Source organism: Lepidothrix coronata, unplaced genomic scaffold, assembly GCF_001604755.1.
Source record: "Lepidothrix coronata isolate B3197 unplaced genomic scaffold, Lepidothrix_coronata-1.0 Scaffold30, whole genome shotgun sequence".
NCBI classification, from domain to species: Eukaryota; Metazoa; Chordata; class Aves; order Passeriformes; family Pipridae; genus Lepidothrix; species Lepidothrix coronata.
In genome coordinates, this window is record NW_016690210.1 from 1260612 (window position 1) to 1287183 (window position 26572).

The window sequence follows — 26572 nt, forward strand, 5'->3', positions numbered from 1 at the left end:
TTTAGAGTGAAGCAACAACACAGCATCACAGAATGGTTTGGGTTGGAAGGGACCTTAAAGGTCATCTCATTCCAAGCCCCTGCCGTGGGCAGGGATGCCTTCCAATAGACTAGATTGCTCCAAGCCCTGTCCAAACTGGCTTTGAACACTTTTTTTTATTACCAGAGGCAACTTCCCAGTTGTCCTGGTTTTTTTAGGATGCACCCACAAAGTCACACAACCAATGGGCTGGGTCAAGACCGTAAATAAGGGTGCAGAGCAGTGACTTTCCATCACACAGTAACAACTTCAGGTTACTAAGAGTCACTCTTAGAAAGAATTAATTGGCAGCATATTACAGGCTCCAGAAAAATCCCACATCCCTCATCCACCTTGTCATTTTCCCATGATACTTCCTCTCCAAATCACGCAATCTGCATTAAAAACATTAAGCTATTTAGATCTATAAAACGAAGCCTGTTTTTCCACTGATAAATACATTTAGCTCATCAACATTAATGTGAGCTCCAGGCAACATAATTACAGAACATATATAATTTGAATTAGCTGCTGTGAATCAAAAGTACAGCTCAGTTTTACCCTGTCTTCCTCTTCTCTCTGCGTCAATCCACACAAACCTTTTTGCCACATTCTGAGACGTGGAAGCTGCGAAGAATTTTTACTGGCAGAAACTTAAAAATACTTTGCTTATTTTTAAAGTATAAAACCATCAGCAATTTAGATACCATTTTATTAAAAGGATATAAATACGTCAAATCATTATTTTTTTTCCCAAGTCTAACAAAATACTCGTCAGAAAAAAAGCACCACGTGCAGGAACGTGTCACCACAGGTAGTGAGTGCATCCTTTGGAAATGTTCACATTGAAACCTGACAGGACAAGGGGGAATGGCTTCAAACTGAAAGGGAGGAGGGTTAGATTAGATATTAGGAAGAAACTCCTTACTGTGCAGGTGGTGAGGCACTGGAACAGGTTTCCCAGAGAAGCTGTGGCTACCCCATCCCTGGAAGTGTCCAAGGCCAGGTTGGACGGGGCTCGGAGCAACCTGGGCTAGTGGAAGGTGACAAGGATGCAGGTGCAAGTTATGTTGGGTTTGTAGGTCAAAACTGGTGACAGAACACACAGCTGGATTTGCAGAGGAGAGCAGAGTTAGGGACACAAAACCACACTGTGATCTCTGACTGCTGAGCCTGGTGAACCATCATCTCTCTCTCTCTAGACACCAAGTCATGTCTTCAAGTCTTATCTTCAAGTCTCATCAAAGTTCATGATGGAGCCTTTCTAATTTTAAGGACTACTTTTGTCCTACTGATATATAAATGGAATTTTCATCTTGTTTGTTTTTTAGCTCATTCAGTATCCTCAGATTCCACACCAGTGTCCTCTAACTTTGTCTTCAATGTCTTTTTTCCTCCGGGGAAGAGGAGGGAGATCAAAAGAAAGGAAGCGCAAGGAAAGCAGAGAAGAAAAATTGTTCTTTTGATAAAGCATAGAACTCATGAGAACCATATTTTGAAGAATAAAAATCTAGTTTTATTGGAAATGTACATTTCCTGAAACTAAAATGCTAAGTATAATAACTGTCAGCTTAATTATAATTGTTTACAGCATCTGAGAAACAAGCAAAATCCATCAGTAATAGGAAGTAGATAGATTGCCCAGCCCTTGAATATAGTGCAGAGGACCTCAAGACTTTCACACAAGTAAATAAAAAATGAGGATTACGCCTTTTTTTCTGTAGAAAAAAAACATTCCAACAAGAAATAGATTTAAAAATCTCATAAAATATCAGTTTCTCCTCCACTTTCTCACAGCATTTGTCTGCTGAAGTAGTGCAGCCAGATATTTTACACTCTGAAAAACAGCTTTGCCCCCGCTTTTGCTTCCCCCTGTTGAAAATATTTTCTTTGACTTGACCAAGTGGATGTGATCATACATGTTTGGCCAAGGCATACATTTTGCACCCACCAAAGCCTTTTCCTTTTCAGTTCAATAAAACACAGAGCTGTGTTGTTTCAGTGGCTACTTTGCTCATAAGCCACTGTTGCCACTGAATTAATGGTATTAAACATACACACACATTAACTGCACAGGTGATAAGTCAGAAAGGGGGTAAAAAGCAGTGGTTTTGTGCAAAGGAATACCAAGCTTCTGTAAAGAGTTTATAAACCTCAATAAAGAACACTGGCTTCAGACTTGACAGACCACCAAGAGCAAGTCAGCCGTGAATTCTCTCATTGTCAAATTTAATGGAATCTCAGCAAAGGGAAAATCCTCCTTCTGTGCTGCAAACATTCAGAGTCACGGCCTGCTGCTCATTTCTTAATTATGCAAAAACCCATTTAACACTTATGTTCAGTATGCCATTTTCAACTGACCGAAACTTTCAGGAACTATCCTTAAAATGGAGGGACTTTAGTTCTCAGTCGGGGATTAACAGCAATTGGAGGCTTTATTTTGCACACACCAAAGCAAAAGTTTCTAATTGAACAAAAAGTGAGAAAAAATTTTCAAATTACTTTCCTTTCTCTCTATTTTTTTTTCCTTTAAGGAAAGTTTTGTGAATATTTTTGTTTATTTGTAAAGAAATGGATCGATTCTTTCTTCCATCCTCACTTCCCATTCTGTGCTCAGCATAGGCAAATTCTGAAACAAAGCTATTAGTCATAAAGTAACCAAGGAACAAGAATACACTGGAACTTAATTTTTCCCAGCTGCTTGAAGAAACAAACAAAAAAAACCCCAAAAACACAAAAGGCAAAGAGAAAAAAAAAAAAAAGTAAGCAATCTATAGAATAACCACAAGAAGTCTTGCCAAAATTTTGCAGTGGAAAAGGTGAGTTGACCAAGGTAAGAAAGTTATAAGGGTTAAAATAAAGTAATCTGAGTCATGGTTTGTTATTTCATCTTTGACAACTACCCAGAGCTCTCTCCATCACCAGCCTGAATAACAAATATAAATAATAGCTTAACATTCCCTGTTAGCATTCAGTCTGAATACTATATTTTCTAGTAAATCTTTCTACTGAATCTAATAACAACAATTCAGGTTACCCAGCACTAGAAACACGCTGTGCCTCATTATGCATTTTAACTTCCTCTTCTTCTTTTCTCTCTTGATGCACAAAACAAAAAATACCTTGTGCAGGCTTATTGTTATTGAGGTTCACTGTACAAAACTACTGCATTTTTATAGAGCCACGATGCCATAAAATATTTATAAGGACAAACAAAACCAGCACAGCTCTTTGTAAAACCATTTAATACCATCAGCTTTCTCCAACTCCTGCAGAAGTTGATTGAAGGAATCTTGTGAGTTCAATAGGACCGAGCCCAAACTAACAAGGCACATGTGCTGAACATGCTCAGATTTGGGTAAACAGCACAAACAACACAACCTTGTTGTACTTTCTTCTCAAAAGATGTCTAAAAGATATGTCTAAACAGCAGGGGCACAACAAAGAGGGAATAATCCAGCAAGAGTTATTCCACAGAATCAGAATTTCCTTTGATTCAGCTGGTAATACCTGAGAACAGTAAGGATTTCAGTTTTGTACAGGGCACCTTCAGAAACCTCAGGCTAAGACAAGGATGTCAGAATCGAGCAACCCTGTTTTGCTAAAAGGTAACAAACACCATTCCTGGTAAAAGGAAGGGTGCAAGAGATTCCATCCTGGTGGCAGCAGGGATTTTAGACTGGAAAGAAAGCATCATCATCCATGACCCAGCAGCGGGGTGGAAGTCACCAAGGGTTCAACCCATCAGCTGGCATGACAGAGGCTCTTCCAAACATCCTGGATACAGAATAAAGCTCTTACTGATTGATAAGGGATTAAGATTGGAGAATGGATTGAGACAAGCCCTGACTGGAAGGACTTGGAGGTGCTGGTGGGTGAGAGGTGGGACATGTGTGTGTTGGCAGCCCAGAAACCCCCCATGTCCTCTGGGCTGCATCAGAAACCTCTGGGCAGTATTTGAGGGGGGGATTCTGACCCTGTGCTCTGCTCTGGTGAGACCCAACCTGCAGTGCTGCCTCCAGCTCTGGGGGCCCAGCACAGGAAAGCTTTGGGCCTGTTGAAAAGGGTCCAGAGGAGGCCACCAAGTTATCACAGGGCTGGAGAGCCTCTGCTCTGGAGACAGGCTGAGAGACTTGGGGTTGTTTAGCCCAAAGAGGACTCCAGGGAGACCTTAGAGCCCCTTCCAGTACCTAAAAGGGGGGCTACAAGAGAACCAGAGAGGGACTTTTCCCAAAGCCATGTACTGACAGGACAAGGGGGAATGACCTTAACCTGAAGAAGGGCAGGGTTAGATCAGATATTAGGAAAAAAATCTTCCCTGTGAGGGTGGGGAGGCCCTGGCACAGGTTGCCCAGAGAAGCTGTGGCTGCCCCATCCCTGGAAGTGTCCAAGGCCAGGTTGGACGGGGCTTGGAGCAACCTGGGCTAGTGGAAGGTGTCCCTGCCCATGCCAGGGGGGTGGAACTGTATGATTTTTAAGGTCCCTTCCAACCCAAACCATTCCATGATTCTATAAATATACATGAGAGGGAAAAAAGGGCACAAAATCTATAAGCAACTGATTACAGGACCTTAGAATTTACTTTTTTGTTTTTGCTAGCCCAGCATAGGTGAGACACAAAAATGTAACACCAAAGATTTTATTATTATTATTGTTTCATTAAATCTGGGGTGGGAGAGAGTGGGCAATCATCAATCTGTAACCACAAAGATGAACAAAAAAAAAAATCTGGGAATGGTGAATACGGAAAAAAGAACAATACAAATTTATTTTATGATTTCATGGCAAAACCCCCACGCTGTACCCACTGGTTCCAGCCTGGAGGTGCAGAACATGAGGCATCACTGCCCTGGGCTGACCTGCAGCCCTTCCTCAGACACCAGCACTCAGCCCCAGAGCTGAAGCTTGGCCAGTGAGGATGACACCATCCTCCCACTGACATCATGCATCCCCCTGCAGCAGCCTCTGTGGCACCAAAGCAGTCTGTAAAACATTGTGTGTTTTAAAGGAGGAGAGAATGTTGGGTTTTTTCCTCTAAAAAAGCAGGGTACAACCAGCAGGCATTCAATTCTTGTTATATGGCTGGGGGGGGGACACACAGATTTCAGACTTTCCTGCTCAGTATTTCAGGAAACAAATGCAGGTGCCAGTTGTCTGTGGGGTCACCGAGCAGTATCACCTTTAATGTCCACAGTGACACTGAAATTGCATTTCCCCAACCCTGAAATATGAAATATTGGATTCTGCTTGCCTTCTGGGGAAGCACAGTATTTCTTTTTTTTTTTTTTTTCCTCTCTCAAACCCATTGCCTGCTGTGACTCCTGAAATATCTGTTCAGGCTCTCTCTCTCTCTCCCCCTTAATTTTCACAGGATGCACCCTAGGCAATCTCTGTGACTATTTAAAAAATAGGTTTTATTAAAGAAATGAATGCACAATTCTCCCCTTCGTTCCCCTTCTACTTGTGCAAAACCTAAATATCAAGTAGGTTTCAAGGGAACAGGAAATATTTACTTGGAGAGAGGGAAGAAGCAAAAGCAGCTCTAGTACTGAATCAGTTGTATCCCGTCAGCTCTTCAAGAAGTCCCACTACCAATGTGTTTTTCAGTCAGTGCATGTCTGGTGTGGTAAAGAAAGGTAAAGAAAGCATATTCTGAGCATCAGGAGTAATTTGCAGCTGGTTTCAAAGGAAGGAGGGTCAAATAATCCCAGGTTTTTGACAGCAACACCCACGTTCTATCATTTTTAGTTTTTAAGCCATGAGTTTGTTTTCCAGCTTAACAGGAGGGCACCTTTGAAAAAAGGTGACTTTCTCTTGATGACTACCTGTCAGCTAATTATTAGGGTGCTTCTAAGTGCCTTTTTAAGTTTGCTATCCTCTGGTTTCCAAGTACTGAAATTCCTTAGAAACAGAATATGACATCATAAGGAGGTTTTGCAGAAGCTCTCCCTGTATGTCCATTTATATTAGTTTCATCATCCATAACAAGTGTTTAAAAAGCAGAAAAACAACCATGATGCATAATGCATTGTGTCATGATGCATAATAATAATAATTAAAACCCCTCCCCCAGCTCCTGAGGTTTAAAAAATCTTTCCAAGTAAGTGTTTCAGCGGAAAGGCTTTGACAAAAATGCCATTTGGGGACTTTCGAATTTACAGCCCTGCAATTTGTCATCATTTATATTAGCAAGAAGGTTTAAAATAAAAACAACAACAATGAAAGGAAGATAATACAATGCAATTTTGTACTTGATGAATCTCCTGTTGACTAAAAACCCCTATGCCTGGCAGTCAGAAAAGTTATTAACCTGCCAAATTACAGATGGAATCGGTGCGTTTTTTCCCCCAGAATTCTTTTAAGCAGAAGAATATGGAGTATCCCCATGTTCAAGAATTAGCAAAGGTTACTTGCCTTTGGAATATTGATTAGCACAACCCTCGTGGGAATTATTTCGCTTTTCCAAAGCAAATTAAAGATCTGAAAAGCAATTCTCAACTTAACTTCAAATGCAGTTATTTAAAAATGGATGATTAACGCAATTACTGCCTGGCACAGAGAGCACAGCTTTCCAGAGGCAGCCAGCAGAATTCACAGTGCACGCTCAAATCAGATTACCTTGAAAGAGCTCCCTTGATCCAGGGGAGGAAAAAAAAAATAAAATTGATACCTGGGAGCTTATTTCTCACCTGAATAACACTTTTTTTTAATTTTTTTTTTTCCTTCTAAAGCAGGAGCTGCATTGCAGTTTGCTGTGCTCACACTCCAGCTCAGGTTTGCTGCGTTTTTCAGAGCAAAGTGCACAGGAGGGATTTGATTTATTTGCATCCCTACGACTTGTTCTTCATTCCCCTCCAAGGTTTCGGAAGTGCCTGCTGAACGGCACTAATACTGCTTAAAAATTAGCATTTCTGCAGGCTGTTTTCTTTAGCAGTGATTCACTCAACAGTAAATTAATTTGGGTTTTCTTTCGGACTTCCATGTAGCAACCACCAGCGTGGAGTACACATGTGATGTTCCTGAGCACAGTTATATTGTCATGTTCTTTGAGGAACCAGCACCCCTACAAGCCAAGCAGGTTTTTCTGACATCACATCTGAAAACACATAACCAAGCAAGGATTTGAGCTTAGGGTTTCTAAGCCAATGCCTAAAATTTTTCTTCTGCCTCATTATGGAGCCATTAAGATCAAGCACAGTTTCAAAATCTAGGCAGAAATATTTCCACTGAAACTTTGAGTCAATTGCTGCTCAGTTTTAAAACACCAATACATCCTTCTGCTAAAATAAGGATTTGATAACTCCAGTAATGCACATTTCAGAGGTAATTATTTTAGTCACTTTTTTTTTTTTCCTGTTTCTGGTTCTAAAAACGTACCGGTTTTAAATCTTTACCAGAGAGCATAAGTGATAATGAGCTGTAAATCCACAGAACTAAAATGTTGCTGGGAGCACTACTTATGACTTGTCAATCAGAATGTCTAAAAGTGTATCAGGAGTCTATAAAGTGATGGGGTTTTTCTTCAGTCACATACATTAAACTGCAGGCTGTGAACACAAAATTGCAAAAATCTATATCTTCTTTTTTTATATAGTTCTGTGAAATGGTCACAGAACAACTTTTTTTATTTATTGACCAAAGGTGATGACTAAATGATGACCTTTTTTTCTTTTTTTTTTCTGAATGAAGAATAGGGCAGGCTAGGAAGTGAGAGAGTGAGAGTTGTTATTTAAGACTATATTATGTAGTGTTGCATATTCCAATCAATTTTTTAATGAATTGGGAAGTTGTAACAGCAAATTTAATTGCTAGCCACACCCAAAAGCAAGGAGCAACAGTCAGGAACAAGCAAATCCTTGTTACATGTACTAGAATATTTAGGAATTTCTATAACACAACAGTGCACAAAATCAAGTGCCTTTATTAATGTTTATTACTTAGGAAGACCTCAAGAGCCTACAATGCTCCCAGAATCCTATTTCCTGGGTTCTGGAGCACCACAGCTTTCTATGATGTGGAATAAACTGTGTATTGCCCATCCCATTCAGAAAGAATTTTGAGCTACCACAGGTCAGCAGTGAAAAATCACACACAAAGAGGACTTGAAGAGCATTTCCATCTGCTTTTTTTTTTCTTAGTGGGGAAAAAAATATTGTAGAGAGAGACCTTTTTCCAAAAGCACAATTGTGTGTCTGTCATGTGTTAATATTTGCCACAGCCATCATAAAGAAAGGAGTCTCAGTTTTTGTACTTAGAGGTGATTAGCTGTGGTTATAACATTCTTATCCTGGAATAAACCCCAAAAGATCATTTATATGCATAGATTAGACCACCAACTGCTCCTACCCAACACATACAGAACAATTCTATTATTCCTGAATGGGTACAACAGAGGAGGACAGGAAAACCAGAATTTTTTAGGGGCCAAGTCCCCATGGGGTTTAGGTCAGATTGTGCAGGGTTGGAGGGCTAATGCAGATATTTTTAATCAGATATAATAAACTGTAGGGTCTCAGAAATAAGAGGATTAAAATGGTTTGGGTTCACTGACAAGGAAAACCAAGTCAAAACACACATTTTTCACTCTTTTGCTAATGGCAATGTTGGCATGACTTGTCCCTTGAAAACTTTAGTCGTGAAAGGACACGTTTTTCTCAAACATTTTCACATTTACCATCATGTGCCACGGCACAACTAACTGAACATCACCTTTCTAGGACCCTCCCATTTGTCAGAGTTTGCCACCATCAAAAGCCATTCACGTTCATGGTTTTATAAAAGCACATATGTTCATTTTGAAAACTGCATGGCAGGCTTTGTTTTCGAGGTTTCAGAAAATTATTTTTCTGTGATATTTTTCTCAAAGAAGTTTATTTGCTAGAGACACCAGTAAAACATAACTGGTCCCAGATGCAGGATTTCTGGTTGATCAAATTAAATCACTTCAATTCTCTTTTCTGTGGAAATTTCATTGATCTATTCTGTGATCTCTTCCTTCGGCAGAAAGCATTTTTCTGAATATTCTTTCTAACCATTCTCGCACATGCACACCCCAAGCTGATGAAAGCACAGGCAGAACTTGAAAGAAATATTGACTTTGTAGAAGCACATTTATTTTCATTAAATCAGTTTTTCCAAGAGGGAATAAAAGGAAGTCACTCCAGGTGTGTGAATCCAAGCTTCTTCCAGGCAGGGCTGAAGAAAAATTTCTTATTCCATTTTAGTCATCTCTGAGGATGGATCATCCCTGAATATCTACATTTCTGGTGTGACTGGGGAAGGACAGAAGGGGAACAACAGGAGAAAGAGAAGTTAAAACACAGGCAAACTACTCTACTCACTTTCAAACCAATTTTTTGGGACTGCCAAGTGCTGTGAGATGGCACCAGAGACAGCCCTGGGCAGGAGAGGGGAGGACAGAAGGAAGAAAGAGCCTTTCCTCCTGAGGTGAGAGCTTGCACTGCACTGGCTGTTAATGCAAGAGGAAAAGGCAAAAGACACAGAAATTTTAATTTTCCTGCCCTCCAGCCAAAAAAAATCTTCCACACATGGGTGGCCCAGAGTTTAAGTGCATGAAGTGGCTAAATAGTTTTAAATTCACTAATTCCACTTTGAAAATATAACATATGGGTTATCCAGTGGCTTTTGGTGGGTTGTTTTTTTTTTTCCCCTCTCCCCAGACGATCTTATTTCTGCTCTGTTTAGTTGTTGTTTCTAGGCATTGCTAATTGTCATTCATGGCAAACATAGTCAGCTGCTCATGGACCCAATTCCAAGGAGAAGCTGCGGGCTTTTTTTTATTTTTTTTAATAAAGAAAATATCCAGGTTAGTGCCAGAGGATCATTTTCTCATTCTAATAACCTCCTGTCCCTCTTTTTCTCCTGAGATGTACAGAAAATAGGTACTGCAAACAGCAGAGAGCTGAGACACCTGCAAGGTACAGGGAGTTTTCAGAGGGTAAGACTGGACAGAACTAACTGCATGTGCTTCTTCCAAACTACTCAAAGGATTTGGGGGCAGCCTGAAGCTCCACCAGACACAAGCCATACAAAAACAAGACAAGGAGGCAGCTGATAATATTTTTCTAAGCTTACCACTGCTTAGAAACACTGTCCAACACATGAGGGGTGATTTGGGGGTGGGGGAAGTTTTTAGCAACGATGCAAACCAGATACAGGCAGGTGGGAGAGCGGGATAACCTTGGAGTGATGACTTTAGGTCTCGTGAGAGGGAAGGGGCTGCCCCAGCTTGCTGACCTGTTCTTTCTCCTCTCCCCACTATCAGCTGCATCCGTGTGCAACCCCAACCACAACTCCAGCAACTATGAACAACCTGGTCTGAAGTGACTGAGCTGATGCCAAATTTAAAACAGCACACACAGCTGGAATCAAACAAACAAGCCAACCCCATACACACTGAGAAAGTGGGAAGGTCAGGGAGAGAAGCAGAGAAAGGTTTACATCCATTAAAACCGGTCAAGGAAGCGTGACTGTTCCCAGAAAGGGCAATATGTGTGTCAGGCAGAACACCAGTGGTCTGAGAAATTTGCTGGTACTGAGGGTTGTTTCAGCATATGCTGCAACAAAGAACCTGAAAATCTTCAATGCCAACTTTAAAAAGGAGAGGAAGTTCATCAAGGGTATGTGTGTTACTCAGGAGGTTTTAACTGAGGTCAAAACTGTGTGTCATCCATGTCTCCCTCCTCCCTCCCCCGAGAAAGACCCTCTTCAGAATCTCTCTTTAGATGTCTGTAGCTACCTGGAGGTGAGAATTCAGACTAACTACAGCCCAGATACACCGAGCTCTGCTTCAAATGTATTCAGGAAGAGTTATACGCTTAAAACAGCAACAGCTCATCTTGTGGACCTGGACAATGTTATCCCATCAATAGTTACTAGTTTTTATATGAAGACATCACAGGAAAACGTGTCTTCAGCCTGTGACACCAGCAGCAATGAAGAGTGTTGTATTTTTGTACACAGTAGAGGTAGAGAGGTTGTCCCTTCCTTCTTAACTTACATTTGCTTCTCCAATGCAAATCAGCACTGACCTCTGCTGCTGGACTATCTGCATGTGTACTTCCCAGGAAAAGAGCAAGGATGTTGCAGTAACACAGAGATGGCATTTTCAAAAGGGTTTTCATGCTGCACAACGTGAATTCCTCTGCATTTAGAAGTTCAGGGCTCTGAGGATATTTATGGCCACTCGAAAGAGCGTTTGTCTAGTGGGCAGAGAAAGTGTTCCTGTTACACAGGCAGGGAGAGGAGCTGAAGACTTCAAGGGAATAACTTGGAGTACCTCATCCTGCACAGCCATTTTGCCAGTTTCCCACTTGGATATGCTTCCCCCACTCCAAGATCACCATTACACAGGTGATCTCTGTCTGCTGTGAAAGAGCCACGTGGAGGATGTTTGCCATAAAGAAAAAAAGGAGGCACACAATTAATTCACATGGCATATCCAGTGCACTTCCCACACACATTTTAGCTCATTTTGCAGCCATGTCCTCAGGTCACAAGCTTAAGTAGCTTACCCAGGGCCAGGCAGAGTCTGAGGACCTGTCCACATGGGGATACTCAGGAAATGAATCTGAAATTAAACTTTTAAAAAGAATGAAGCTAAGCAGCATCCTAAGCTAGCACTTTCATTTAGAATTAGAGCCTTAATTCAGCTTAGCCTAATTCTTTCAGTTCTAAAATGAGGATGGTGACACAAGCCTGCTTCCAGACCTATTTATCTGGAGCAACTGAAGGCATTACTGCCTCCAGCTACTCCTCACTGCCTTCCTGGTGGAGGCTTTTGCCCCACACAACTATGACAGCAGAGTGATCCATGGCAGTGGTGAGAACCAGGCTCACAGGGCATGGATCAGGCTCAATTCGTTGACGAGGCAGAGATTTGCCTAAACTATAAGCTTGATGAGATCTCAATATCCCATAATTGTCACGCAACTGCAGTTTAAAGACTAATAGCATGGAGGTGCTTTTGGCCTCTGTGACTATAATTAAAGGGACTCATTTACCCCATGTCGTTTTATAATTGGCAATAGATTGTAGGATGCCAGTCACCTCACAGGTAAAACTGTTTCCTAGACAGTCTGAAAGGGGTGAAATAAGATGTTAGAGGAGGTCTGTGAATCTCTGACAGCTTTTAAGCTAAACAAAGGGAGGGAGAAGGAAAGGAAAACATCCTTTACATCCCTATTCCCTTGCTCTACCTTCCCACACCTGGGGTACAAAAAAGCAAAATCCCCCAAGACAGGTCTTGGCAACCCTGAGTTCAATCTGTCTCACACTCCCCCCTGAGATAAATTCATGAGAGGGAGAGAGGGGAAGAGGGAGGGAGGTTGCTCCATTATAGTGTTTTTTGCCCTGTAGAATGGAAACAAACCAAAGGATTTAATTTTAACACCCTGTCTCTGAACTCAGGCCACTCATTACTATCAAACAGCCTCTGACAGAGGAAGACACTGGTGTCTACCTCCATAAAAATAGAGAAATCAGTTACTATATTTTGCTAACACCTGTACATATTTAATATTCAAAGCCAAAATATCTCTTCTTTAAAAGTATTATTATTATTATTATTGTTTTTCTCCAATATGTAGAATTGAATCATATGAAATGAGATGACCTAAAAATGCAGGACCCCAAAGACAAAGAAAGCAATGCTGCAGCTAAGCATTAATCTCTTAGCAGCACCAAGTTTATAATTTCAGTGTGTTCTCTCCATTCTACACCCTTGTGGAGATTATCTCCTCCAGATGACATGCAAAAATAAACCTGGATGAAAAGGGGAGGGAGAGCAGGTAGCAGGAGGAGAAACAACCTTCTCTCTTCCTCTCTTGCACACAGAGAGAGAACAATTTGTTCAGCAAAGAAGGAAGTCTCTGGACCAAAAACACATTTTAGCTTTGAAAAAAGGAGAATTATTTGGGGAACATACCACTCAGAATAGAATCACATAGAGGATTTAGCTGTACCACAATTTTTTGTCGTGGCAAGTTATGAATGGGATGTGAGGTCTGTATATATTAATGGTGGGGGGGGGAAAGACTTGGAACCTTTATTTTTAATCCCTAGCAACATTCAGATCATCTAGGGGTAACCTATCTATTTCTGGGTCTGTTCAGTAGAGTAGGAAAGCAAAAAGCCCTTTCCTTTTGTATCCCAAAGTGTTTCTAATACAGAAAATCCATTAGATACAGGGAAAGGCAGGAGCCTCCTATCAAGCTGCAAACAGGAATGCTTAAGCACAAGGCACTGAGGCGATGGAAATGCATTCAGAGCACTTAGCACGTAGGATTAATCGAATTATAATTTAATCATCTGATCAAACACTAATTAGCATAATCACTTGAGGGGAAAAGCTGCTAGAGGAGCAGACGAAGAAACACCTTGGGCACCCAGCACATTTTAATGACGCAAGATCATGCACAGATAATTTTTTTTCTCCTTAATAAAACACAGCAGAGATTGAGGACGGTGGTGCTGAAGAAGCAGTTTAAGGAGGTGTCCTGGATCACAGTTCTCCAGCATGAGAGCTGTTGCAGCTGGGTCTGCAGACCTGAGTTGATTCAGGTTGTACAAGCACAGGAACACCCCACTACCCTGGTTTGCCTTATGAGGACCTGAGCACGAGCACAGACTTCAGCCCGCTGTGTTCCCATTACAATCATCCCTCCTTGTTTCCCCCCAGAGTCTCCCACATGAATGTTTAACTATGGATCAGTCAGATGACCTTCAGGGATACAGCAAAGTATTAGTGTCCTTTTACACACTGCATTTGAAATAATTAGTCTGAATCAGCTGGGTTTTTTGGCTCGGAGCGGGCGAGAATGGAAAAGCAGGAGATATTAAGGGAGCTTTGCTTTGTAATAGTGTCTGGCTTCCCTGCTAAAATCATACCACTTCTGTAAAGCAGAAATCTGGAGAGACCAGAAAAATCCCCCTTGCAATAAAATGTCACTTGTATCTGGAGAGTGGGCAGGAAGAGATGTATGGACAGAAGGAAGCCTGGAAGACTGTACGGAAAGGAGGAAAGGGAGAAGCAGGAAGTTGAAGAGGAAAAAGGATCTTTGGAGGGGTCTCTTACCTGAATTTTTACACAAAACAATGTAATTGACTTACTCTTAACAACTGTTTAGGTCTTCAAATGGATATTTCTTCGGGACATTAAAAACATTTAAATGTAATGAACTGCAACATTTATAGATAAGATCACAGAATCATTTAGATCAGAAATGACCTCCAAGATCATTGACTGCAATCACTAACCCAGCACTGCCAAGTCCACAACTAACCTATGTCCCTGCGTGCCACAAGACTGGACTTGGAAAAAGTTTCCTACAATGTTATGTAAGGAAGCAAAATGATGAGCTGCTTACCTACATTTTAAAGACACCAGATCATACAGGCTCAGCCGTGAGCTAATTTAAATTGATTATATCCTTCTTACAGAGCTATTACTAATAATCCTTTCAGCTCCTCAGAATGACTGTACATTGATAAAATAAGGTAACAAGTTACAGCACAGGGCCAATTTACCCCAGGATTTGTCCACACTGGGCACCCTCCTGCGTGCAGTCACTGTGCAGAGTCTGGGAACTCTCAAGAGAGCAGCAGCCCTCCATTGCAGGGGATGATTCCAGAACACATCCCAGCAACAAAGAGCTGAATATCACTTTAAAGCATTGTCACACTTTTAGTAAGTGACTGATGGATGAACTAATAGCAGAATCATAAAATGGTTTGGGTTAGAAGGGACTTTAAAGACCACCTAGGTTCCAATCCTCTGCCACGGACACCTTCCACTAGAGCAGGGTGTCCAGAGCCCCAAATAAAAGGCAATAAATTTGTTTCTCACTGACATAAAGGTAGAACTACCACACTGCAGCATTCCTGCCTCAAGGAGAGAGATCATATACCAGCATACATGGAGTCCACTTCATTAAAAAGTGAAAGTAATTCCATTAAAACTTAAAAACTTATGGGTTTTCAAAAGTGTTGCTTGTTTAAAACATCTAGCTTTAAATTCCTGCTTGCTTCCTTCCCAAGCAACAACTTAAAAGCAAAGTCAGCAGATTTTGCATCACCTCTCAAAAACTGCAATATGGCAAAGTGAGAGGGGAGTGACAGAGCTGGTGACACTACTTGAGACTGCACCATGTTCAGATATAGGCTGGAACACAAGAGAACAACAACCAGCTTCCCAAAGTGATCCCTAAATCCCTCTTCTCTCCCTTCCCTCTGAGAGGGCAGCAGTCCTGAGCCAAATGGCAGCATCCCCTGCTGCAATCACGAGTGAAGCTCCCACAGATCTTCCACTTGTAAGAGTACCAGCACTGTGCCATGTCATAATGCCTTCATTTTCCACTTGGAAGCTATTTAATACATGCTACTTATTTTATATAAAATTTGCTGAGCACGAGGCCAAATGCACTTGCCTTAGGAAATGCCAGAGCTGAGATGCTCAGCCAACCTTAACCCCTACACCAATTATTCCAATGTTTACCCACACCAGGGACTGAAAGCAGCAGAAACAAGATGGGGAAGAAGAGTAACTGCATTACATGGTGGGCAAACAAGGCTGTTATCTTTGAACACAGACAAGAGAGAAACGCAATTTATTGACACCAAAAGTTCTCAAAAATCCTTGAAATTAGGTAGCAGTCAGACTACCATTATTTAGCAAAATGTTTGTAAAAATCCTCATTAACTCCTTTTGCCATTACTAAAAATCAGCATTATGCTCTTCTATAGAAATCCATTTTGAGACATGGTAGCAATACTGTAATTGCTTTTGTCCACTAGGGAGTAACTTTTGAACTTAATAAATATGCACTGAACTGCTACAGCAAGAATGTCTTCAAACAGGCATTTCTTTTCCCTTGCATTGGCTTCATGTGTGCCAGTGGTAAGATATTCCAAAGGCCTCCAGCTCAGTCACTAGTGGGACAAACACAGCTTGAGCACATGCAGCACTTTAACAGGACAGTCACATCTCTCTGTAGTCACCCTGCTCCTTCTCAAGCATGAGTGCACTAGATAAAGGCAAAAATCAGGGAAGAAGAGAAGGCATTTGTACAAGATTTTTGCTCTAGACCAGGACAGAAAAGCTAAACCTAAACCTGTCTTTCCCAGGAAAAAACAAACAAACAAACAAAAAACCCAAAAAAAAACAAAAGAAACATTCCCTACTCCAGGCTGTGTTCCCACCCTAACTGTTCAGTCTTCCTCAGGACTTGCTAAGCAAGCAGCTCTCCCATCTGATGTAGAGACAATGTAGAGCTGTTCTCCAGTGGGGAATTGGAGACATCCTCCTCCAGCCAGCAGTGCCCTCAGGAGAACACATCCAGAGCTGGGTGTTCGGGCACATGCGCTGAGCAGCCCCCGCTGCACCAAACCTGCCAGTTCCAGCTCCCAACAGCTGAACAGCAAATCACCACTGCCAGTGCCTCTCTGGAAGCCTGACAGCTCAGCCTCTATTCCTGAGGATTAATTATCTCCCTCCTGCCCAATAAAGGAGCTCAGCTCCTTCCTCCTTCACTCAAACCAGGGACTTGCGCATCCTACCCTACAGCAGCGCTGACATTTGTAGCATTGCTTTCCATCCTCAATCCGCTCCACACTCCCCCCAAATCTGTTTGCCTCAGGGAAAAGCTTTTAGGGACAGGAGAAATACTTTTCCTACCAAAATACTTATAAATAACTAAGAATAATAGGGAGAGGAGGGGTGGTAGGCCTCAAACTAAGCCTATATCAGAGATGGAACAGCAAGAGCAGACAAAAATGGGAGAAAAATCAGAATGCAGGCAGTGAAGGGCAAAGGCAGTTGGGAGTTTGAGCACCCCCTCCTTAGGCTCAGCAGGATCCATGGAGAGCACCAGCTTCCTCCCTGGCACAGACCAGCAGCCAAGAACACAGTGATGGGCACCAGCACTGGGCAGTCCCAAAGCCATGTGCTGATTTGTTCCCCACCTCACAGGGGAATAAGCTCAGGTATGCCTTCCCCACTGCAAGCTGGAGCCAAGACCTGAGAGTCCTTCACCATAAACTGTCCAGCTCAAACTTTGCCTTCAGAGACTGCCCTCCTACTGCCCCACAGGGATTCATGCTCTTTGGATTCATGCCCTCCTTCTTCTTATACCTTGCAATGTTGTCTGGGTACCCATGTAGTTTCAAGATCACCCTTTTTACCCCTTTACCCTCCACACTAAAAATCCAGTTCATACTCCTATCCCTCCCTCTCCCCTAAGCATTTGTTTTGCATTTATATATATATATATATATATATATATATATTTTTTTTTTTTAAAAAAATCTGAGACCAAAAAACCTCAGCCACATTTGACACAAAAAACATGGTCAGCATTGCCCATCACTCAGTTCCCATAGGTAGATGAATCTTGCTCTGCATTCTTTTCATCTTTTTCCTTGAAATGCTTAAAATCTGGTTTCTAGAATCCCTGCACAACAGGGCTGTGGAAAAGGTTGTCATTGTGGAAGAGAAACCTTCAGGTCACACAATAAAACCAGGAAGATACAAACAAAAGCTTCCTAAATACACACAGCTAAAAGCATGAACTAGTAAAATGCAAATACTACTCTATACATCTGAAAATCTCTTAACTATGAAAAAAACCCTCTACATTGGATGTCTACAGACATATCTAGAGAACTTGTACTTTACTGACAGTTTCCAAAATTGCTTCCTTCATATCATGACTTAGCAAATGCTTCGCTTTTTGCTTCACAACTGCAGTTTCAACACAAAATATGGTTGACCTGCCTAGAAATAATGTGTGAACTGGCTTTTAAACTGCCCCACTGAAAAGTCACCTAATGGGAGGAAAAAACTCAGCTGGAGGATGTGTAGTGTGTGCAGGACCTTCTGGATGGTGAAGGACAGGAAGGTTTTTTCTGTTTAAGTTGAGGTCTACCTAAAGCCTGGTTTGCTTGAATGACATTTTTTTCCACCAAGATCCCATGCCAGGGACACCAGAATCTGCTTTTCATAACAAAAAGGACTTTGTCAAGGACTTCCTCTGTCCTTAGCTCAAGCCACAAGCAGACTAACAGCATGTCACATGCCCACCTCTTAATTATCCAGGGACTGACTTTATGCATTCACAGTATCTTCCTGAGTCAGGGCCAAAATTCCTGATGATACTCATCCAGAAAACCCCAAAGACTTCAGAAGGTAATACCATAAAGCAAAAACAAACAAACAGACCCCAACACACCATGATTTCTGATAGAACAGCAATTGCAGAAGAGAATTTAGGAATAGCCAGAGCTTACAATTCATGCATCACCTTTCCACGGTCTGGGAAAAAGCAACCAACCAGCATTTTGTGCACTCAGATCCTGCCATGTGATTTGTGGAGTCCAGTACGTGCTGTAACAACAACATATGGGTTCCTCCAAGCCTGCACATTTCAGCATCCCAGCAATTCTTCTCAGCTAAAACAAGAGGCAGCTTAACCAAGAACCACACGTCAAAGGCTGACATTTGTTATTTGAACTCCGCACTAACAACTGAACCTCTGGAAAACTCTACTGAACAACAGCTTATTATCACAGAGACACCTCTTCAGAACAGAACAGGAAACAAACCTTTCCACCAAGCCCCTTAATTCTGTGGCACCTATAAAATGGAGCCACTGAGGGCTGGCACTCTGCAGATCTGAGAGACAAACACCCTTAGTGTGCAGGCTCAGCATAAGCCACTCAATTTGCAAAACCACATGAGAGGATTTCACGCCAACAGATATTTATACAGGCAGAGCAACCCTACAATCTTATCTATAGAATCACTATGAGTAGATTATGTAGATAGGCAACTATTTGTAGCTGCAGTGCCACGTAATTATATTCTAGTTTATTGAAATATCCCTGGTCATCTCGATAATCGTGTTTCTGATATCCTTAAAATGCTGGAGGGCTCCCCAAAATTACTAAAAAAAAAAAAAAAAAAAAGATGACAGAAAGTAAGTGAGAATAATTTTTAGCCTAGTGCAAACATAAATGTTAAGACACAAATCTTCTGCATGGGATTACTGGGTAATTAATTGGGAGAAAATAGCATCAGTCAGACAGCAAAGCAAGTGCCAAATTCTCCACACACAGTAGTTTTTAAGCAATTATAAGCTATACAGATTCACATATATATATATCACAGAATATGCTGTGTTGGAAGTGACCCACAAGGATCACCAAGTCCAACACTTAGACCTCCACAGGACCATCCCAAGAGTGCCTGAGAGTACCATTGCATTTGCCTGTAGAAATACACATATATTTTAAAACCTCAGAAAGAACTGCATCCCAGATTTACATGGACGTGCATTTCTATGTAGAAATGTTTATATATATATATATTAAAATCTCAGAAGGAACTGTGTCCCTGACACAAGAGCTACATGAGCAGGAAGGTCGGTCCCAGGCTCACAGGGTGTCATGGGCATACAGGCAAAAAATTCCTCAGGTGATCCTTGTCTGTGCTTTGGTATGTACCACCTCAATGGGCAGCAGAATGCCATTTCCAGATGTGCTCTTGGGCTGCCCCATGGCCCAATATCCTGCATTTCTGCAGGCTCTGTCCTTCTGGAAGCTTCGGCAGAGGCGCATCAGTGATGCAGCTCGGGTCGCCGGGCTGATCTCTCCCTCAATTATGAGGAAGCTCCAGGGAGGCTGGTGTTCAGGATGGAGGTGACTCTCTTTCTCAAAGCCTTTGCACATAAAAATGGCTTTCTATAAATAGGATTGCTGGCTCACTCTTAAGTCTTACTCCCTGCCTTCTAAGTAAAAATAGCTTAAATAGGGATGCTGGGAAGACTTGCTAATCTCTGTCAGCCTGTCTGTCCATCCATTTGCCTTTCTTTCTTTCCTCAGAACATATCACAACATTGCCCACAACACTATGAAAGGCATATATTTATGTACCCTAGTTTCTCTTTTTCTGATGAGTAATTCAATGCCCTGATGGGAAAAAAAAATACTTACGAGGAAATAAGGATTTTTTTTGTGAATGGCAGTATCAAAAGACAAGCAATGACAAGAAAAGCTCACAGTGCTAACAAGTGCCTGAGGAATCAGGGGTTTGTTCTTAAAGGTATTCTCTTCAGTGCTCTAAAATATTGGGCTGTGAAAGGCTTTTATTGTGAAATATCTCTCATATTATGTTTTAGTTTTGAAAACACTAATTGTTTGATGAAATCCTTACAAGGGACAGGGAGGTGAACACTGAGAAGATAGGGTTTCTTGTGAAGAATAACATAATTTGAAATCCTAATTTCATTGATTTCATATCAGTTTAAATGGATATAAAGCACTGATTAAATAGGATTGTGAAATATCTCAAACTATATTGTGAAACAAGTAATTTAACTGCAGACACCTACACATTCACCTTGAAATAATTAAGTATTCTGATCTACAGCCTTATGTTGCTTAAATGGATTTTTGTAGGATGTTTAGAATATCAGTGGCTCAAAAGGAGTAACATTAAAAAAAAAGAAGTATGTTAGAATAATTAGGGTGAACAATGTTTTTTCTGCCTCTCTCAGCTTTTAAAGTAGAAGATACAAGTCTGTAAGACTCCTAGACCAAGAGATTGATATATGGCAGCAAATAAAATCAAAGGCTAAATGAGTGCTATGTTCAAACAGGCCTTGATCCTACACACACTTTGTTAACCAGAGTAAACTTTAAGGGGAAAGTACAAAACTCCGTCTATTTTGCTCTTCAGTCCACTACCCAGAAATACCTTTAGTTTTGTTGCTTTCTGCTTTTTTTGTCACTTCAATATTTATTAAATAAAGGAGATTATTTACCCATCCCAAACAACTCCCTCACCTAAGAGAGCAGTGTGTTTGTTAAGACACTTATCCAGGCAAAAACAAAAATTGAAGGCCCAACCTGAGCCCAGCTGCTCCCATGACCAGAGGCTCATGAGCTGGAGGAACTTTCTGGATGAGCTACTCATCAAAACCCATGAGATTTTTCCAAATAATTCAAATTATCAGTATATTACATGACAACAGTTTACTAGAGAACAGACAACATTAAAACCAGCTTCTAAACTCTTCCAGATGCAGCAGCAGCGCGGAGATGCCACTGAAATACACCCTGAATCCTGTGCTGAGTTTTGAGCCCCCCGTGACAAGGAAGACATTGAGGAGCTGGAGCGAGTGCAGGGAAGGGAAATGGAGCTGGGGAAGGGCCTGGAGCACAGGTCTTATGAGGGAGCCTGGAGAAAAGGAGGCTCAGGGGGAACCTTCTCACTCTCTACAACTCCCTGAAAGGAGGTTGCAGCAAAGTGGTGGTCGGACTCTTCCCAAAATGTAACAAGGGATAGGATGAGAGGAAATGGCCTCGAGTTGCACCAGGGGAGGTCTAGATTGGATATTAGAAAAAATTTCTTCATGGAAAAGGTTGTCCAGCCTTGGAATAGGCTGCCCAGGGAAGTAGTGGAGTCACCTTCCCTAGAGGTATTTAAAAGACCTGCAGATGTGGTATTTGGGGACACAGTTTAGTGGTGAACTTGGCAGTGCTGGGTTGACATTTGGACTCTGTGATCTGAAAGGTCTTTTCCAACCTAAAGAATTCCATGATTGTATAAAAAAAAAAAAAAAGCTGTAATAAAACCCTATTTAACAGGGTTTATGTGTTTGTTTTTGCCATTCCTGGAAAACAACTTCTCTTCAAACACTACCAAAAACACCTTCACTGTCACAAGTGTCTGATGTTCGGTGCTGTGGAAAGAAGACTCAGCATCCACCAGTTAAAAAGTTTAGTGAGCATTGACAGAAAAAAACACGGACAAAATGCCTCCCTGGGCTCTGTGTGCTCCCACAGCTTTTCAGAATCGTTGTGACTCGTGTGGTTTGCTGCCCACTAGTGTCGTGTGTGACCAGGCAGGAGGCACAGCACATTTCCCACTCCGCGGGGAGGAAACCCCACCGGCCACCCCCAAAACCTGGGGTTGGATTAGTACACCCCGAGCAGAGGAGAAACACACCTTTAGAAACAGATCTAGATGTTTCCAACACACTGACTGCCCAGCAATAACAATTTTTCTCTATTTGGCATTTGGTGATTAATTAATAGCTATTCATAGCTCAAGCAACACCAGATTAAAAACACCATCAGCTGTACTGCCATCCATAAACACACCAAGCTGAATGCTTTCTGCACATAAAGTTTCTAAATTAAATTTGGTTACACAATTCCACATCAGCTATGTACCTAACACAGTACATTTCTACAAAGAGAGCCCTTTGCTTTATTCCTCAAATGTTTCATCCCCAACACTGAGAGTCACCATTTTCTTTGGAGAGTATCATTAGCACCACCGTAGCTTTTGCTACTCGTTCTCCAGCCCAGCCCCTGCTCTCAGTGCAGTGTGATCCTTCTCAGCCTTCTAATATGCTGCTAAAACCCATATTGATAGATATACAGCAGGGAAAGGATTCAAACAGGAAATCATTTTAATGGAAATTTATTTTTAGTGTCATCTGTGCTGTTCTGGGTGCCTCCCGATGCTCAATTGATTTCAGCAGAGCATCCATGGACAACAGGCATATAAGAAATGCAGCCAGAGAGAAGCCTGCAGATGGGTTCAGCATACCTACAGCAGGGACTGAATGATGCTGAGAGACACTCGTTTCTGAAAACAGCAGCCTAATTCTGAACTAGCTTGATCACTGTAATTACAATGAAGAGCCAGGATTTTGAAGGAGGCCATTCTCCCCTCACAGCCTCCCCTGCCTTCTCCCTCCTCCTTTCACAGCAATTAGTGAAATGCCCCCTCACTAATTATGACCAGTAGACTTCTGCTGTTCATTTGAAATGCTCCCTCCTGGAACACTTAGGTGTAGTAACACAGAAGGTAGTGCAGGTAGAGTAACCCTGAAGGTAGCTCAAAAGCATTGCTCAGGATTATAACTGCATGACTCAGGCTTTCAAGGTAGTGAATTCAGCTGCAGAGCTCCCACTGATGTCTATATCATCCCACGCACCCTCTAAGGCTGCAATGAATTTATGGGTAATAGTTACCTAGATTTTTAAGGAACTCTCAGCAATGAGAGCTTGGAGCCTCCACAAAATATATAAACTTTAGCCAGGTATTCGGGGAGGTTTTGTTTCACGCTTCTGAAGTACTAATTGGATGTAACAGCGTGTCAGTATTTTATTGTCCCCAGAAGGAAGCTATTTCACAAACATAAAGCCTACCCAGTGACACTGCTCATATCTAATTTGACAAAATGTATTTGTGCTGAGAGACCGTAGGGAAACATGGGGGCCAACCTTGCTACTGTTATTCAGATGGTTTCCATTATCTTCAACAGAAATTTAGCCCAAGATCACAACTGCAGTTAAACCCATAGCATGGGATTGCTCTTCAAGCTATTCCTCCCCCCAAAAAAAGAAAAAAAAAAAATAAAATAAAAACCAAGACCAACATGATTGATCTTACACATTTTAAAGTTAAATTAGAATGAGATGTAACACGTAGTTGAAAACTACTTATACATGTGCCTGTGTTTTAAGCAAATGTAGCTTGGTTCCATAAGGGGTTCAGAAATGGCAATGGCAGAAGCCAAGCAGAAAACTGCCCCCCCACCAGATAAAGCCATAAAAGAATAGTGCCTGTCACACAGTGGAGTTCAGACATAGTTATAGACAGAATAATGAAAATAAATGTGTACATGACATATCTATTTATATATGCAGTCATTTCCTTCAAAGAGATACATATCTGATATGACATTGCATTACTATCTGAAGTCCTTTAACAATATTATTCCCTGACTCTTGACTCTAATATAATGGTCCTAATAAGTGCTACTAATAAACAAACCCATGTTATTGAGTCTGAACATGAAGGTACGTGCTGTTTTCAAAAAAAATTCCTCTAAAAAGACCCTAAAAACATGCATTTTGACATCAAGTATGATGCCAAAAACACACTTTTTAAGTTGCAAATAATCACTAAACCACCTACGATAGGTTTTTACAATGCTTTCATCTCAGAATATTGCTATACGCAAAAACATTTAATTTTAGTCCTCCCAGAGTCACAAATGTACAGATGTTGCCATGTGGCAGCACAGAATCCATGCAGATGCATCCATCATGTACACATTACACTGTTGTATTTTTGGGATACAAATTCAGGTTTGACTGTGATCCAAAAACAATGGAAAGTGAAAGTGAAATTACTACTCACTTCATAGATCAAGGAATAAATGAAAGTGATTTTCATAGTATTTCAACCTCATAAAGCAAAAATTACTCTGTTCTTCAAAAACCCCTGGAATGAGGACTAACTAGGTTAGAACATGAATTTATAGCATCAGTACAGTAGGAAAAAAATACACGTTTTTTCTTTTTTTTTTTTTAAAAGTATAAGATTTATGGAAAGAAATGAGGTCCTTTGCTATGCAAATCTAGTTTTAAATGAACAGCACTGGTCAGAGCATACACTTTCAGACTGATTCTTTCTGTCTTACAACCAGCAAATCTCTCCCTCCGAGGTATCTGGCTGAAGAGGTTAGAGAGAAAAGCACAGTGCTGACTGTCATAAATAAATAAAAAAATAAATAAATAGATGGATAATTTCTTAATGTTAGAACTTGTTGCAGATGTCTTACTGCTAAAAGAAATTCCAAAATTTTGAAGTTTATAGTCTGGGGTTTTTCAATCCTTTTGCATTCCGTGGCACGCAGGACGCGAAAATGTTTTAAGATCGCTCTAAATACCCACTTAAGATTCACCTCCCAATTTCTGACCTACCCAGCTATTCACACTGGACTAGCCATGCCTGTCAATGTGTTTTCTCATCCAGTGTATCCTTAAGAAGATGTGAAGGCACCCTCATCCAGCATTCATTCCTCACCCTCTGCCAGAGGTTCAATTATTTCTATCTTCCAGGAAAATCTTACACTTTGCCCTGTGCTCCTCTCTCATTCAGTCAATACAAGAAACGTTCTTTCTATTCTACCTGCTTTGCCTATTTGGAGAACCGTGTGTTTAATCTTTCTGATTTATGTGTCAGGATGTAAAGCATTACAGGCAACGTTACATTCTCAAGTCTGAAAAGAAGGAGGCAGTGCAATAGAATAGCTGGAACCCCAGCATAATTTGTTTTCTGTCCTTAAAACTGCAGTGCTAACGTGCATCTTACTAAAACTTAAGCAATTTAAACATATTTTCATATATGCCACGGTTTCCCATCACATATATCTAAATGTTCCAAAATACCCCCCCATCCACTACTAAAAACACCCAGAAACTGCAATAAACGTTTGTCAATCAAAGAGTTGGCAGAATGAAGAAGGGGGAAGAAAAAAAAAAAAAAGGACAGAAAAAAGAAGAAAAAGAACAGATTTACCCTTATTCTATCCCCACTCTAATATCGTCTTCCTAACTTTATAATTGACTGAAAGTCTTCAACATTTCCAGATGATGTAATGCTTATCCGTGCATATTTTTACATAAATGAGTGAGGGAAAAAAAATTTCAAAGCAGGTACCTTTACGGTGAAATGATGAAAGTGAATAAATTTAAAATATAACTTCTTAAATATATATAGAAAAAAATTGTAAGGTGAAAGCAGAGGGCGACTTAAAAAGAAAAACGTAAAAGGAAGCAATATCTCAATGCGACCGCTTAGGATGAAAGCCCTTCAAATTATCCCCGTGTACTCTGACGGATTTATACGGCACTTGGCGAAATTCTGTACTTTTCCAGATGAGAAAGAAAAGAGAAGAAAAAGCGCTTCTCTCCCTGCTCTCTCCGAGCACCGCGGTGTTCCGAGGGAGGCAGACGCCGAGGGACGCGGCTGGTGACGGGGCTGTCACTTCGCGAGGTGAGCGAGTTTAAACGATCTCACACCGCCAGCGCGACGCTTTTTTAACACAAAAGGCACCGCCGCGACCCGCTCCCCTTCCCGGCCGGCAGGAGGGGAAGGATGAGGGAGAAGGGAAAAAGGTGCCCGCGGCGGGGGGCTCACCATGCGAGATGCTGTGGAGCAAGGCGACGGCCAACATCCACATGCCCCCGCCGCTCCCCCGCTCCCCGCTCCGGGCTCGCCCTCGCCCGCCGCGCCCACGGCCGGGCCGGAGCTGCCAGGCAGCGCGCACCGGGTCCGGCCGCCGCCGCCGCCTCCTCCTCCTCCTCCTCCTCCACCACCACCTCCTCCTCCTTCTCCACCTCCTCCTCCTCCTCCTCCTCCCTCGGCTGGTGGCTGCTCGGAGCCTGCGGGGCCGCTCGTCCGCCCAGCGAGCGCTCAGCCCCGCCTGCAGCCCCGCGGCTCCGCCGACACTCGCCCGGCGCTCGGGCGGGGGAAGAGGCGGCCGGCGGCGGGGGCGGGAGGCGGGTGCGCGGCGCCCAGGTGTGTCCTTGGCTCGGGGAGGCGCCCGCAGGGCGGCGGGGGCAGGGCCACAGGTGACAAAATCCTCCGGCGCGGCCACACGAGCATCCCCGCCGGCGGCGGCCGGCCCCGAGCCGCGGCGAGCCGGCTCCTCGCACGCCTCCTCGCACGGCT

At 42.1% G+C, this 26572-nt stretch overlaps 1 protein-coding gene across 1 annotated transcript in view; it reads right to left on the reverse strand.

Annotated features, from left to right (window-relative positions):
• Window positions 1-26114, reverse strand: part of DSCAM (DS cell adhesion molecule) — a 442855-nt gene extending 416741 nt beyond the window's left edge. Inside the window, exon 1 of the mRNA XM_017810914.1 lies at window positions 26039-26114. Coding sequence (XP_017666403.1) covers window positions 26039-26081 — 43 coding nt within the window. The 5' untranslated portion in view covers window positions 26082-26114. The remainder of the gene's footprint in view (window positions 1-26038) is intronic.
• Window positions 26115-26572: the final 458 nt, after the last annotated feature.